At 48.7% G+C, this 15880-nt stretch overlaps 1 protein-coding gene across 1 annotated transcript in view; it reads right to left on the reverse strand.

Annotated features, from left to right (window-relative positions):
- The window catches only part of Hk1 (hexokinase 1), a 42958-nt gene extending 32579 nt beyond the window's left edge, over positions 1–10379 (reverse strand). The window contains exon 1 of the mRNA XM_019204943.1: positions 10217–10379. Within this exon, the coding sequence (XP_019060488.1) occupies positions 10217–10358 (142 nt within the window). The 5' untranslated portion in view covers positions 10359–10379. The remainder of the gene's footprint in view (positions 1–10216) is intronic.
- Positions 10380–15880: the final 5501 nt, after the last annotated feature.

A 15880-nucleotide genomic window follows, 5' to 3' on the forward strand; every position in this document is an offset into this window, starting at 1 on the left:
AGCTATTCCTCAGAGGACTAACATCTAGGATATATAAAGAATACAAAAATACAACAACCCTCCCTCACAAAATAAAACACCCAGTCAAAAACTGGACAAATAAAAAGAATGGATGCTTCACAGAACAAGAACTCAAGGGGCCAATAAATATACAACAGCATTTTTGGGTTGTTGTTGTTGTTGTTGTTTTTGAGGCAATTATGTGGTTCAGACTGACCTGGAACTCACTATGTAGCCCAGGCTGGTCTTGGAACTCACAGCGATCCTCCTGCCTCAGCCCCAGAGTGCTGGGATTACAGGTAGTATGCCACCACGCCTGGCTTTTACAACAGCATTTCTGAAATGTATTTCACACAATTCAACTATTTGAAGCATACAACTCAATAGCTTTTAGTATATTCAATTATGCAACCACCACCATAAGCAGCCTTAGAACATCTGCATCATCTCAAAAAGAAATTCACCAGGGCTGGGGTTTTAGTTCAGTGGTGGCACCATGCCTGCCTTAAAAGTGCAAGGTCCTGAGTTTGATCCCAGTACCACCAAAGAAAAAAACTCCAATGCCTTTCCCCACCCCATTCCCTCTCCTCCCTCCATCTGGTCTCTACAGATTTCACTATCCTGGACCCTTCACATAAATGGAATCACACCATATGTGGCCTTTTGTGATTGGCTTCTTTCGATTAGAAAAACATTTTAAATTTAAAGTTCTTCTGGGCTGCGTTACATGTCAGTATTCTGCTCCTTTTTGTGGCCAAATAACGTCCCACTCTCTGGACACTGCACCTCTCACTTACTCATCTGAGGGGCACAGGCTGCCTCCACCTTTCAGCTACTCTGAACAGTGCTTCCAGGAAGACTGGTGCACAGATTTCTGAGTGGACGTTTTTGTTTCCCTTGGGTGTGTGCAGTGGCTGGCAGCAGAACCATGTTTAACTTCTAGAGGAACTGTTACTGTTTTCAAAACCAGCTGCTTCATTTTCCATCCCCAGGTTACGACGTTCCCAACTTCTCCACATCTTCAGCAACACTTGAGACAGTCTTTTTTTATTTGGATTTGGGTTTCCCTGATGACCTTTTTCATCTTCAATTTTTACTTTTTATTAGCATTTCTGCAGTACACAATGATCATACTACTCCTGGGGCTACCTTTGCACATGCTTACTGGCCATTTCCGGATCTTCTTTTGAGATATGTCTATTCACATTTTTTGCCTACTTTTAAAATTGAGTTGTCTTTTTAGTGTCAAGTTGTAAGAATTCTTTTAAATGTTCTAAATATATGTAATTCCAGTACTCAAGAGACTGAGACAGGAGGATCTCTGTGAGTTCAAGGTCAGCCTGGGCTACACTGAGTCAAGGCCAGTCGGAACTACATTGTATACTGTATCAAAAAGACAAAGCTAATAAATAAATGAATGTATGTATATATGTATGTTCTAGATTTAAGTTCCTCAACAAATATATGACTCACCCATTCTGTAGGTGGTGTGTGTGTGTGGGTGTGTATGTTTTGTACCAGGGATTGAACTCAGGACCTTACATTTTCGAGGCAGGCGCAGTGCCACTGAATTAAATCCCCAGCCCTGGTAGTGTCCTTCTTTAATATATATGATAGGTTTTATTATTCCCATTTATGAAAGAAGTATTTGTTTTGCTTTACTAAGAGACTCTAATTTTCAATAGTGTCCTTTAAAGCACAAAAGGTTTTAATTTTGATGAAGTGCAATTTATCTTTTTATTTCTTGTTTGTACTAAGAATTTATTGCCAAATTCAAGGTCACAAAGCTTCACACCTATATTTTCTTTTCAGAGTTTTATAAATTTTGGCTCTTACATTTAGGTTTTGTTTGCTGTTCGTTTGCTTTTGGTTTTTTGAGATAAAGTCTTGCTATGTAGCCCAGGCTGGCCTTGAACTTGTGATCCTGCCTCAGCCTCCTGATTACTGGGATTATAGGTGTGCACAACCATGCCTGGCATATTTAGGCCCATGGTCCATTTTTAGTCAGTTTTTTAACAGGCAAGGTCAGGGACCAGCTTCAGTCTCTTCCAAGTGGACATTCAGTGTCCTGGCACTTTGGGCTAAAGACTCCTATTTCCCTCATTGAATATAGTCTTGGCACCCTTGTCAAAAAAATAAATAAATAAAAATAAAATCATCATCATCATCATCATCAACTGGCCAGGGGCCGGGGATTTAGCTCACTGGTTCTGCCACCTGCCTCACAAGCACAAGGTCCCGAATTTGATCCCTGGTACCAAAAAAAAAAAAAAAATCAACTGACCACAAATGTGTAAGTTTGTTTCTCAGTTCAGTTCCACTAATCTAGATGTCTACCCTTCTTCCAGCACCACACACAGCCCCAACTTTGTTATTTATAGTAAATTTTGAAATCAGGAAGCAAAAGTTCTCTTTGTTCTTTTTAAGATTGTGTTTGGCTAGTATGAGTCCCTTAAGCTTTTATTTAAAAAAAAATAGATTCTTCCTTTTTTTTTTTTTTTTTTTAATTTCTCTCTTCTACAACTGGCATATCCTTGTATTTGATTCCACTAAGCTGTAAGCTCTGACACACCCTGTAACACCGGAACTGGGAAGGGTATTCGCCTTATAGTACAATACAAACTTTGTATTATAGCTCAATACAAACTTGCTGAGCTAACGAATGAACAAACCAAAGAACTGCACTGATTTCATTCTTCTCTCTCGAGTTCTTTAAGGGAAGAACTATAACTTAGGACTCTTTGTATTTGCCCTTAGCATCCAGGACAACTCAATAAATGAGTAACAGGGATCTGTAGCCCATTCATTCATTCATTCATTACTCCACGCAACTCTGCTTGTTCACAGAGCACAAAGCACTTATGCCATTGGCTGGATTTATAAGTAACAATTGTATTGAAAGTGAATTCACATACCCTACAATCCACCCATTTTAAAGTGGACAGTGCAGTGGTTTTCAGTATATTTACAGAGCTAGGCACAGTAATATTTAATTTTAGAAACCTTGGGCTCATTAGGAGTCATTCCCTATTTTTCTCCCAACCTCCCCCATCCCCCATAACCACTTCTCTACTTTTGCTGTCTGCAGATTTCCTCTTTTAGTCATCTCATATACATGGAATCACACAACAGGTCAGCCTGGCTCTCTTCATTTAGCATACTGCATTCAAAGTTTGGCCATGCTGTGGCATATATATCAGTATTTCATTGCAATACATTTTATACAGAGATATCACATCATGCTACTGGTTTAACTGTTTCTATGTTCCAAAGGAAACAGGCCAAGCGAGAATGCTGGAAGGCAGCTATCATAGATTTATGGAGAATTCTGATCAGTTTATAGAGTCTTTTCTCTGATGTCCCATTAGAATACTAACCTCATGGTTCTTTATTATCACTGCCAGGTTAAGAATCTGAACTTAGCTAGGCATGGTGGCACTATAATCCCAGCACTCAGGAGGCTGAGGCAGGAGGATCACCACAAGTGCAAGGCCAGCCTGGGCTACATAGTGAGACCCTTCCTAAAAAAAAAAAGAACATGAACTTAGAGCTGGGCATTGTGGTGCACACCTATAATATGAGCACTCCAGAAGCCTGAGGATCATTACAAGTTCATGGCCATTCTGGGCTACACAGTGAGCTCAAAGTCAGTCTGGACTACATATTGAGACTGTCTCAACCCTCCAAATCTAAACTTAGAATTACGTGGTTCCTCTCAGGTAGGTGAGACACTAGAATATAAAAAACACTACATTTTAGTGTTTACTATATCAGCTAATGCTCACTGAGACTCTCTCCAGTACCAGTTACTAAGTCCATTTATGCATCATTTTATTTTAAATCCTCTCAACTCAGTCAGCAGGTGCCACCAGGATGCCCATTCCACAGACATGCAAGGAAAGGCAAGCCGATAACTTGCCCAAGCACACAACCATCCGTGAAAGAGCCAGCACTGGAATCCAAAGTCCAGATCGCTAATGGTGAACTCTGCCTCCTACATAGAGCTCAGGGATGAAAATCCCCAAGGACGGGACCAGAGTGAGGCTCTGCACAGCAGGGGTGGCTGCATCTCTTTCCTGGGACTCCTCAGCATCCTGGATTCCTCCAGCTTTGGGTTGTGTTTTGCTCCAGAGTTTTTCATCCTAACTACAAAACAGCATAGGACATTTTTTGACTGCCAGCCTGGTCTCATTACAAGATAAATCAGAAAAAGTCGGTTTTATGTCACTCAAGTGACAGGTGATGGCATGGGGAACCCTCCTCCCTCATGAGTGTCCAGGTTGACTGAGCACAGGTAAGAGCTTTCAGTGCCAGGGTGGGGAAGGGGGCAGGTGTCAGGTAACAACCCCTGCAGATCCCAGTCCTGCCTGATGTTTGTCCATAGGAACAGTGACAAGTACCCCAGCTGCAGGTAGACTGGGTACGAAACTAGTCTTGGGGCTCCTGGGTAGGCAAATGTTGCCTGGTCTGCTCAACCCACCTATCTACTGCTCCTTTTAAACAAGCACTGGTCAGTAGGTCCCAGGGAGCTCAGGTGAGAACAGAAAGAGTGGCAGTGAGGTGCCAGGGCAGAGCTAAAAGCAGACACTTCACAGAGCTGCAGGTGGGGTGAGGATTTGCAAGGGGCCCTGGCAGCAGCCCGTGAAGTCCCAGGGCTCTCTCTTGGCTCCTGATTCTTCCAGAGCAGCGACCCTGACCACACAGGAGGGAATCTATGGCTTCTGAAAGAAAGCGCAACCACACTGCTTCTGAAACTCAGGTTTACAAGTTTAGGAAACACTAGACAAACATTAACGAGCCTCAGTGTAAGGGAAGGAGGCTCCCACCCAAAGCAGCCCAGTGCCTCACTCAGGGTCACCCCCCAAGGCAAAGCCACTGCCTTCTCCCTGTCTCAGACTTGCACAAACCGTAGTGCTCCTTACTTCTCATGTACAAATGGCATAGCTTCCCCAATTTGGTGACAAGTGACATGGGAGGCAAGGACACTCACTGGCTTTTCTACTGCCCCAGGATCCTGCAGACATCACAGGCCATCAGTGGGCATGTGCTCCAAGGGTCCTGTCTGGCCCTGGGGCAGCCTGTTCGCCCCTCCACTCTGCCAGTGAAGGACTCCCAGGAATGACTCCAGGTAAGAGCAATAAGGTATTTGGTAAACTCTGCTGGGTGTCGCTCATCTCTTTAGCTCGAGGCTCTCCTGGCTGGAGAGCTGCCCCTGCTCCAGCTGCAGGGGACCAGTGTGTGAACCAGGGATACCCAGAGTCACTCATCTCGGCCATGTGCGTGGATCAGGATCGGCATGTGATCCACACCAGCAGGTCTTGGCCCTGTCCAGGACACTCACTGGTCCCACAGGGGAGGAGGGCTGCTCTCTGGCAGGAAACATCAGCCTGGGCCTGTCTCTGTCATTGGAAGGGAGGAGGGTACCTGTGACTGATCTCGACAGAGAAGAAAACTGGGCTGACTGAGAGTAAGAGACAAAGAAGCTCCTGGACGCAGAGGCCAATTGAAATCTAGACTTCTCAGGTACAGGATCCAAGAATGCTCCCTTTTTCACCTAAACTGATTTGAGTTAAAACTGGAAGGTTTTTCAAGTTCGTTATCCTCTTATTAGGAAAAAAATCCCTCCAAATTCCGACTTACCCTCTGTAACAAAGAGACTCTGTCATCCCCTTTTATCTCAGGCTGGTCGCCCAAACCCTCACAGAGGGACTGGAGCTGCAGCCCAGAGGTCAAGCCATTCTGTGCAGCCAGATGGGATGGAGGTGACACTGCCCGCCCTGGCTTCCAACTTTTCTCTGCTTCCTTCTCCTCTAACATCAGAAACTCTGTATCCTTGGGCCAAGAATTTAGCTCAGGGGTTCCACTGACTGCCTAGCAAGCGCAAGGACCTGAGTGCGATCCCTGGTGTGAAAGAAAGAGAAGGGTGGATGGATGGATGGATGGATGGATGGATGGCAGAATGGAAGGAGGGAAGGAAGGAAGGGAGTCTGCATCCTTGTTCACAGGGCCAGGCTTACAAATTTAGGCCTGATGGGTGGGCTCCTCTGACTGGCCACATTGGTTAGAAGAGGCCTTCTCAAAGGATTCCTACAAAGCCAGGCATCAGGACTGGGGATTTAGCTCAGTGGTTCAGCTGCCTGCCTTGCAGGCGCAAGGACCCAAATTCAATCCCCAGTACCAAAACAGAAAAGAAAGCCAGGCATCAAATTACAACGATGGTGATTTGTAGTTTCCGGACACTTTCACTTCATCCTGACAGACTCATGGGGCAGCAGGGCAGGGAGTATCAAGCCCATTTTATAGATGAGGACCTGGAGGCTCAGAGAAATAAAGAGACTTCTCTATGGTCATGCAGAGAGTAAGTGGTAGCATCGGGGTTTATCCAGTGTTTTCTGGATTTTTATTTACTTTTTTTCTCCCTTCAACTTCAAGTTGAGCCTCTTTCTGCAGCAGCAGGCTTTGCTCCAACTCCCTCTTCACATCTTTCTCCCAAGCCTGCCTTCAAACTCTGGGGCCTCCCATTTGCAACTCTGTCCCACACCACTGAAGCCAGGAGAACCTCGCTTTAAGAGAAGCCTCATTAAACAAAACCCTGACAACTCTCTACTTTCTAATGACAGCCATTACTCCGGCAAATAATGGAAAACAAACAGTGGCAGATGTCTCTGTGAGTCCAGGACTATGCTGGAACCCAGGGCAAACAAAACCCCGCCTTCGTGAAGCACCTACCTTTGCCCTGCTCTGGAGGAGTAGCAATGGCATTTGTCCCTGTCTGCAACCTAGGCCCTGGTGACAGTGCTACACTTTCTTCAGCAACTCAACCAGGGCTGGGCTGTGGCTAAGCAGTAGAGCCCTTGGCTCACACACAAGGCCCTACGAACTCCACACACACACACACACACACACACACACACTTAAAAAACAGGTAGACATGCAGGAAGTTTCACAGATGGAGACAACTTCTGAGATAACTAACCATTTTCCCAGACAGAAAAAACCAAGACAGCCAAATGCCACACGAAGAAAAGGAAAATACCGTGGTGTAAGTCATCCAGCTGTGCACAGAAAGAGATTGTGGCACACCCAAAAACTTTTAGTAAATTTATTTTTTGCTTCTCCTATGGTAAACTTATTCTAAGAACCATGAAAGAATAACAACTACCCAATTTGATACACCACCAGAAAGCTTACAACCTAACTGTTATATACAATATTCATGATAAATAAAAGGGGGGGTCAAAAAAGTGAGGTTTCATGAATGAGACAGTAGGCAAATCCTCCTGAAAGCAACTAAAAACAAAAACAAAATGTCCATTTTTAAATGCCCAAAAGGAAAAACATTAATGAAACATGAGGTGATACGTATCTGCATGTATGGATCAGGTGTGTTTTCAGAAGTCCTTCTGAAAAATCAGCACTTTCACTCAAGGACCCAAGTTCGATCCCCGGGACCAAAAAAAACAGTTCAGCACTTTCAAAAAAAAAAAAAAAGAGTCCAGCCTACCAGGGTGAAGATCTTCCTCAGCCTCTGCCTTGGAAACCTCACCTCACAGGCAGGGGCATTTGTCTGCCACCATTTATGGTGAGTTTATATCGAGCCCTGTGTGGTTTGGGATTACCACGAATTCTGTTGCTAATTACTACAGTTGGAGTGGTGATTAACATTTCAAGGAGGGAGCAGCACCATGGGCCTCCTATTAAGGAGAACTGCATTCTGGAGAACCGCTGGCTCTTAGCAGGGCAAAGAAGCCCAGAAGCAGGAGGAGGTTAAAAGGGGAGATAGCTCACTCCATCCAAGGGGCAGGGATTGACTGGGATCAGGTGCCTGAATTTTGACATGAACATCAACGTTTGTGTGGCTGCAGGGACCGTTCTATGACTGGGCACACGCTGACCCACCTCCCCAGAAATATTAGAAACAGCTGGGTGAGGCGATGAACACCTGTAATACCAGCTACTCGGAGGCTCAGGGAGGAGGGCCAGGATTCCAAGTTTGAGGCCAGCCTGGGCAACTTAGGGAGATGCTGTCCCAAAATAAAAATGTAAAGTGGTGAAAAGTAGCTCAGCACTCCCCGCATTCAATACCAATACCACACTAACATAGACACAAAAAGTAACCGTCACAGGAAGAAAGGATATAGGATGTGTTCTGATTTGCATTATTATCCACAAAGGCAATGACAGTGTTTCTCAACATGGGTGGACGTGTCCCACTGAAGACGCCACTGGTTGTGAGACACGCCTGGACAATTACTTATGTAACATTGGCAAAGAAAAAAATGCTGCCAATAATAAGATGCAATGATTATATGAAACAGTCTGATTGTGGAGATACCAAAAAAAAAGAATGAATGTTTCAAAACCAGTGAAACATGGTAGCAGATGCTGGGGGAAAGTACAGTTAGGACAATCTCTAAGAGGGAACAAGAGAATGTAGTATTTCCCAGGTGAGTGTGAGTTCTGGAACTTCTTTCAAGAAGGAGCAACTGGGACAAATGGCCAGGTCACTAGCATAGTTTGGCTCATACTCCGACACCCTCAGCCCTGGAAATGACAGGTGGGGAGAGTGAAGGAGAGGGAGGGCTCTCTGAAGACCTGGGCTCTGGAGAGCAGAGCTGGGGAGCCCAGGGTCCTGGAGGTAGAAAGGAGAGCCCCACTTTCTTCTCCTCTCATGTGTCAGCCCTGGGCGGTCACACAGGATCAGGTGCCTGCAGAGATCAGGTATCCCTCAGAGAGCTCCCAAGCCCTCTCCAGCCCCTTCCCCATCTCTTAGCTGGGAGTGGGTGCAGCGAGATCCAAAGGCTCCTATGCTCCTGGGCTGGGTGCCGTCCAGGGCTGGGAAAAAGTGCAACGGAACTACCAGGGTCCAACTTCCCAGCCACAAGTAGGAGAACACACCCAGGTTGCACTATGCTGCGGTCTCCACTGGCCAGAACCTGTGGGGCCTCTTGCAAAGCCAAACTGCAGTAACCAACACCTCAGGGTAAACAAAAAGACAGAGGTGGAATAGACTGTTGGACAGCCAAAGAAACATCAGACAGAAATGCCAAGTGTGTGTGAGGCCCCATCCTCGGTCACAGAGTACACACAGGCCTTTCCTGGACCCACCTCCAAGGTGGCTCTGGCCAGGACAGGAGCTTGCTGGTCTGAGTGGTCTGCACAAGCTGTGCACCTGCCTGTCGCTCGTGAGCATCAGCTGCAACAGCTGCAGGTTTCCTGGTGACAGCTTTGCACGCTGCACTCAAACTGCTCTAAACAAGGACTGCTAGATGAGATTTCTAATTTAGGCTTTAGACAAGGGCTTCCAGAGGAGGAAGGAAGCAGCAGGAGTGTGAAGGGCACAGTCACAGATGGGCGTGTGCTCGGGAGGGAAATGGACTTCCACATAAGCTCCCTCGCCAGTGGCAGCGGCAGGTGACTCCAGCCTAGGGCACAGAGGCAGCTCACAGGAGGTCTCCTGTGAATGCACCAAGCTGAGGCAGGCATGGCACCCACCTCTGCCAGCTAACAACTGTGTGCTCACTGAGCAGAACGCTTTCCTCCAAGCAGGCCAGGCTGTGCCTCCTGACCTCTACTCCGCCAAGTGCAGGGCTTATGCCACTCCCCTGGGCAGGGAAACTGACAATGCCCAGAGAGCCCCAAACTCCCCACTGCAGGCACGAGCCACAAGGATGCACACTAAGGATAATTTTTTTTTAAATTCTACCTCCCCTCTCTATTTCTCTGCTTTGGGGCTACCTTGATTGAGTACTCAGGAAATTTACTCAAATGGGGACTCGAATCTCCCCTCTGAGGCTGAGACCTGCCTGGTACTGCAACTGCTACTTATCTGGTACCAAAGGAAGGGAGGCATGGCACCCTAAAGAAGAGTCTCCTAAAATAAAACCTTCGTTTATTCTAGAGACAAAGAACAACCCGCATAGCATCTGCAAGATCCAAAACACGGTACTAAGTATCACAAGCCACCACACAGGCAGGCCAATGAGGGCAGGTCAGCCCTGTCCAACATGTTGTCCCCAGCGCCAGGCACATGATAGGTGCTCAGAAGACAGGGATAGGTGGATTGGTGGATGGATGGGAAAACAGACAGGTGAAATGAGTGAATGAATGAAGGAAAAGATGAATCAATTCATGAACAAGTGAAAGCTGGAAGGAGGTTTCACAAGGTTTCACAGAACACTCAGCCCTCAAAGCCCACTTTGGATGAGAGCCTCACCTGAGCCATCAGGAATGGACCTCACAAAGGTTGGCAACATCTTGACCATGGCTGTTGGGTTATAATCTCGGGAGAGGCCATTCCTCATCTCCTGCTTGAAGCGAGCCATGATATCCACCAGAGTCTCATCCGAGAGCCGCATGGCATAGAGATACTTGTCAATCTAGGGGAATACAAGGAAGGAAGGAGAGTGAGGTGAGGCTGTGGGAGGTCATTTCAGCGCGCGCCTGGCTGGTGGAGGGCAGGGCAGGGTGAGGCAATCTGTCTCCTGCTGGCAGTGAAAAACCCACACTGGCACATCACGTGATGGGAGGTCATTCAATTGCCACCAACCATGCCACCCACAACAACAAAACAGGCTTGTAAATACCCCGAGTGAAGTCCCTCACCTCAAAATAAATTAGGCAACTTCAAGGTCCTCTCCAACCCTTGGAAATGAAGAAATCACTGTTCAGACCCCAAGCATACAATGAAGGCAGGTTTCCCCCAGGATCGGGCACACTTTGTGCCTCTTTTCCTGCATGAGTGATGGCCTGCTCATCCTCACACAGATGGCAGCACCACCAAGAGTAGGGATGAAGGCTCTGAGCCAGCCATCTGAGTTCAAATCCAGCCCCAATGCTAAATAGCTGTGTGAATTTCAGTTTCCTCGACTGAAAAAGAAAAATCAGACAATAAATGGGGTCTAATTCAGAACATAGTGAGTGCTTGGTAGACATCAGCTTATCGCTAACATGAGACAGCAGTGCTGGTGGGTTTCCTTGAGCACACTTTGCAGGAGGACAGACATGGTAGTCAAAGGTCCGGAACCCTTTGAAGAACAGGGGGTGGCAGGTCCAGAGTGTGCCCACATCTCCAAGCAAACTGCTCTGATCCTTCAACGGGGCTGCCCCAACTTGCACTTCTTCCTAAGGCCCCTCCTCTCCCGACCTCAGGGACCTGGGTTGCCACTGGTTGCCACTGGTCATTTTTCCTTCATAGGATCTTCCATTTATTCTCTCAAAACGCCTTTACTGAGGATACAGGGCATGTGGCTCAGTGTAGAGCATATGCCTGCCATGCCCCGAGGCTATTTTTCAAGAAGTGTCTATTCGGCACGTGTACCTGCCTGACACTGGGCTAGACATTTGTTCTGCGGAGTCCACCACAGGTCCTCTGGTCATCACTCCTTCCCTCTCTGTTCCTTAGCTTGGGAAGCCCTGGCAAACAGCGCCGAGAATGCTGGTGCCTGTCCGTCTCGTGAAGCTGTCCATCACCAGTCTTCCAACCCACCCGCTGCCCCACAGCCTCATGAGCCTGACCCAGCACTGCCCTGCCCAGCCCCGCACTCTGCTCTCTCAATGTCGCCAGCCACCGCTCCCATTCCTGGCAGGTTCCCCGGCTTTCCTGTTTCTGTGTCACCTCCACCTGATACGCTCTTCCTTCTCTTCCCAGCTCTCCTGCCTTCTCCCGGCCCCCAAGGCTCAGGTCAAATGTCAGAACACTCCTCCCTCGGCACTGGTCTCTCAGCATGGCCTGCCCTGTCCTGTCACTGGCCGGTGCCTGCGCCCCACTGCCTGGTCCTCCCCTGTGCGTGACATGCACGTACAAGGTTCCCAACAGACAGGCAGATTCATGAGCCGATGAGGCCGGAAAGACCTTGAAACTCACTGCTTCTGAAAATGGCATCTTGCTCATGGTTGAGAGCAGCCAGAAATGCCCTGGCTGAAGGATACGGTGTCCCCAGGCTAGGTCACTTGTGCATATTTGGTCCTTGGCTGCCTTCTTGCTGTGATCGTCAGGCCCTGTGCTCCCCCAAGACCCTACCCGGCTCCCGCCTCAGACAACCACGGCGCCGGCAGAGGAGTCTGCCAGCATCTCTGGTGGCCAGAGACGAGCCCTGACCCACTCACAATTACCCATCCCTTTTCCCTTCCCCTCCATGAGAAAGTGACATAAGAAAGGACAATCAGAAACCACAGGGACCTGCACAGGAATCGCCAGCCCTACAGCCCCGGGAAGACACAGCACGGTACCCGCAAGGCTGAGTACCAGATCAGCAGTCCTTGTTGTCATCAATGTGGCAGCCACGTCACCAGTGTGCCAGAGATGGCTTCACCAAGAAGCAACCCTGGAGAGCCCAGCGCAGGCAGGAGGAGCCTGTGTGGAGCCCAAGACGAGCGCGTGTCATGCTGTGTACCAGAAGTAACCCAATATGGAGCATGCACACGGTGAAGAACCAGGGAACGGGAAGGACTGTCAAGAGCTGCGCCTGGCAGGGCCCAAGGCGCCACACACGATGTAGACCAGCTCCCAAAGCATGTGCCCTGCCCCTGATCCAATGAGAATCCGACCAGGAGAAAGTGTTTCTGAGCCCGAGCTGTGTGCCAGATACAGGGTGAGAGAGAGGGCACAGGATCACAGTCGCAATGCCACTCCGGCCTTTTGGCCATGCCGAGGCTACCACACTGGTCACACTACGGAGCATGACAAGCTGGTTATGGACATGCCCGTCCCTCTGACACTCCGTGTCCCCAGAAAGAAGAAATGAGTGAAGAGACCTTTGCAACTTTCCCAGTTGCTTGGCATCGAAGAAGAATTCAAATTGTGCCGGCTATCAGAATAAGGCTTTATATTTATTATATGGTTTACAAAGAGTAAGTGCTTCCAGGTCCAGTCCACCAGTTACTCTCCACACCTCATTTAACCATCAAAACAGTTCTGCTGGGGGCTGGGAATTTAGCCCAGTGATGCCACCACCTACCTTGCAAGCACAGATCCTGAGTTGAATCCCTGGTACCAAAACAAAAAATAAACAACAACAAATAAACAATGTTGTCGGGCTGATGCTCTTAACCCCCATTTTACAGATGCAGAAACCGAGGCCCAAGAAGCTAAGTGATCAGTTCAAAGTACACAGCACTCAGTCTTGTCCCTGTAAGTCTAAGTCCTTGGGGAAGGTGAGTCCCCCTACTGCATGGAAAGCTGGCCTGGGAAGGGCAGGACACTTCAAGCTCCACAATTTGAGGTGCACCTCAGCACAAAATGAGCCAAGAACCCCCACATTTTATAGGACAGATGAACCAACACCATTGGAGCCTAGAAGCTCAAACAAAAAAGCAAGTTGGGCACATAGAAGGCAGCCTGAGCTCTATAGGAGGACATTCCCCCTCCCGTTCAAGTTCATGACCTGGGATAGGGTACAGCCCCTCAGGCCAAAAAGGGTTACAACTGGGAAGGGCAGCAACTGAAGGGGGGGCGGGACTTCCTGAATCTCACAGACAGCAAGTAAAGGAAGCCCTTTATTCCTACTGGTCCTCAGCAGGGCAGAAGGAGGTATTAAACTAGTGCCGATGCTGGGCCAGCCCTGGGGTGGCCAGGAGCGAAGTCTCCCAGGTACCCAGCCCCACAGCCCAGTCAGGCAGCACCCGGTACAGGACCTGGAAGTTAACACCCTCTGAACAGGGCCCTTCAAGGGCCTGGGACCTTGCTGAACAAAGGGCCTCTTTCCCGGGCAGAGCAGTCCTGCCGGCTGGGAAGCAGTGGCTGGGAAGCAGAGGCTGAGAGCAGATGCTGGGCGGAGGGAGGGAGGGAGGGCGACAGAGAATCCACTCGTGCGAATGTGCTGCACAGCTCTGCATTAGACCAGCGGGAAGGGCTGGACAAGGGCTTTGGGTCTGACCAATGTCTGCAGCCCTACCAACTTTTCTATTTCTGTCCTCTCTCATCTCCAGATGTTCTCTGCCTCTCCCTCCCACCTGTTGCGCATGTGTGTGACACACACACACACTTTCGCCATCCTGCCCCTTCTCTAAAGGCGCTGCCTCCAACCCACTGCTGCTTTACTGCTGCAGCCACACAGTGGAGCCCAGAACATCTTTCAGGACCTGCCTCACTTGCTGATGGGGAGGACCCAGATCGGTATACCTGTTCCGGCAGCCTCTACAGCAAGCCTTGTCCTTTGGGACACTATCATAAAACAAGGACTGCAGCGGGGATTTAGCTCAGTGGTGCCGCTGCCTGCCTTAAGGTACTGAGTTCAATCCCCGGTACAAAAAGAAAAAAAATCCACTAAAAACAGGGACTCCTGAGAGCCACAATAGGAGCCATGGCTGTCTGACGTTTACTCCCGAATGCAGTGCCTGACACGAGTACGTAGGGCTCTGGTGAGGAGGGCAGGGAACTGGGGAGATGCCAGGTCCAGGTTCCAAACTGGGTCTTGCTGCTCTTGCCTGGCCCTGACAAAGTCCCCATCCCCTGCAGGGACAATCCCTGCCCATGAGGGTGGGAGCCAGACTGCCTACACAGGACAAGCACTCTTGCCCAAATCCTGTGGACCAAGAGGGCTAGAAGATCTCTGCAGCTCCCACAGCTAAACCCCAGCCAAAACAGGAGATAACAGCAGCAGAGACTCAGCCTCGCCAAGCTCCTCCCCAGTGCTGTCCTACCAAGGAAAGAACCCAGTGGCCTGACACTGGGTTCCCCTCACACACACTGCTGTGCCCAACCCCAGCCCAGCTCCTGCTCTCAAAACACGTACAAAAAGCAAACACAAGATGACACGCCCAGGTGAGCAAGCTGGCAGTGGCACGAGTGCCAGTAGTCACATGGAAGGCAGCCTGAACTCTACAGGAGGACACTGGGTGTTCATGTCCCATGGAAGGGACACAGCCATGGAAAATTTCACTCCCTCTCATGCACACCCCTGTGAGGATGAAGATGAGGCAAGGCAGCAGGCATTGCAAGCCTTTCTAGGGCTGCTCGTGCAGCTCAGAAGGAGCACAAGTACCCAGCATGCACAAGGTCCTGGGTCTGATCCCTAGAACTACAGAACAACAAAACTGGGGTGGGGGGAGACTTCTAAGCAGGATACTTTATCTGCCGGGTGTGGTAGCACACACCTGTAATCCCAGCACTCAGGAGGGTGAGGTAGGAGGATCACTGTGAGTTCTTCGAGACCAGCCGGGCTACGTAGTGAATTCCAGGTCAGTCTCAACTACACAGTGAGACCCTGTCTCAAAAAACAAAACAAGCAAAACAAAACAAGATACTTTATTTGCAAAGGAAATCAAGGAGCAAGAAGAATTTCGAATCTACTTCCCTTTCCTAAGGAGACTCAGGCAGGAGAGAAGGTGCTGACTCATATCAGCCATAATAGCTCACATTCGCAGAGGGCTCTGCCCTCCCCACACAGAACATTCATTATCATCACACCTGAACTTCAGAGCAAGAGACATGCTGAGTTTGTAGATGCCAGACGCCGCCAGGCACAAAACAGGTGGTGCCTTAGTGTGCTAGTTCCTTTTTCCCATCACTGTACTCCAGTGAAATGGCAGGAAAGATACCATTATCTCCATTTTATAGGGGAGGAAACTGAGACCATGACTCATGCAAAGTCACATGGTTTATAAAAGGCAGCAGGTCTAGATTCCTGGTCCTGCAACCTCTCATTCGGGGCTTCTCCTTAAGCATTATTGTTCTTTCTCCTCTGTTGCAAAGAATAAGGGCTATGAACAAAGAGAGCTAGGTTCCAATTCCAGATCTACTGTTATTATCGGGGTGTGGCTTTGGACAAGTTACTTAGCCTCTCTGAGTCTTACTTTCCTCACTCTCCAGAGGGGGATAGTAGTACCTCCACCTAAGAGGAGTATGGGGAGGTTCTTTTTTACTTTTCTTTTTCTTTTT

This window comes from Fukomys damarensis, unplaced genomic scaffold (genome assembly GCF_012274545.1).
Source record: "Fukomys damarensis isolate Sample0158 unplaced genomic scaffold, DMR_v1.0_HiC HiC_scaffold_20, whole genome shotgun sequence".
Classification (NCBI taxonomy): Eukaryota; Metazoa; Chordata; class Mammalia; order Rodentia; family Bathyergidae; genus Fukomys; species Fukomys damarensis.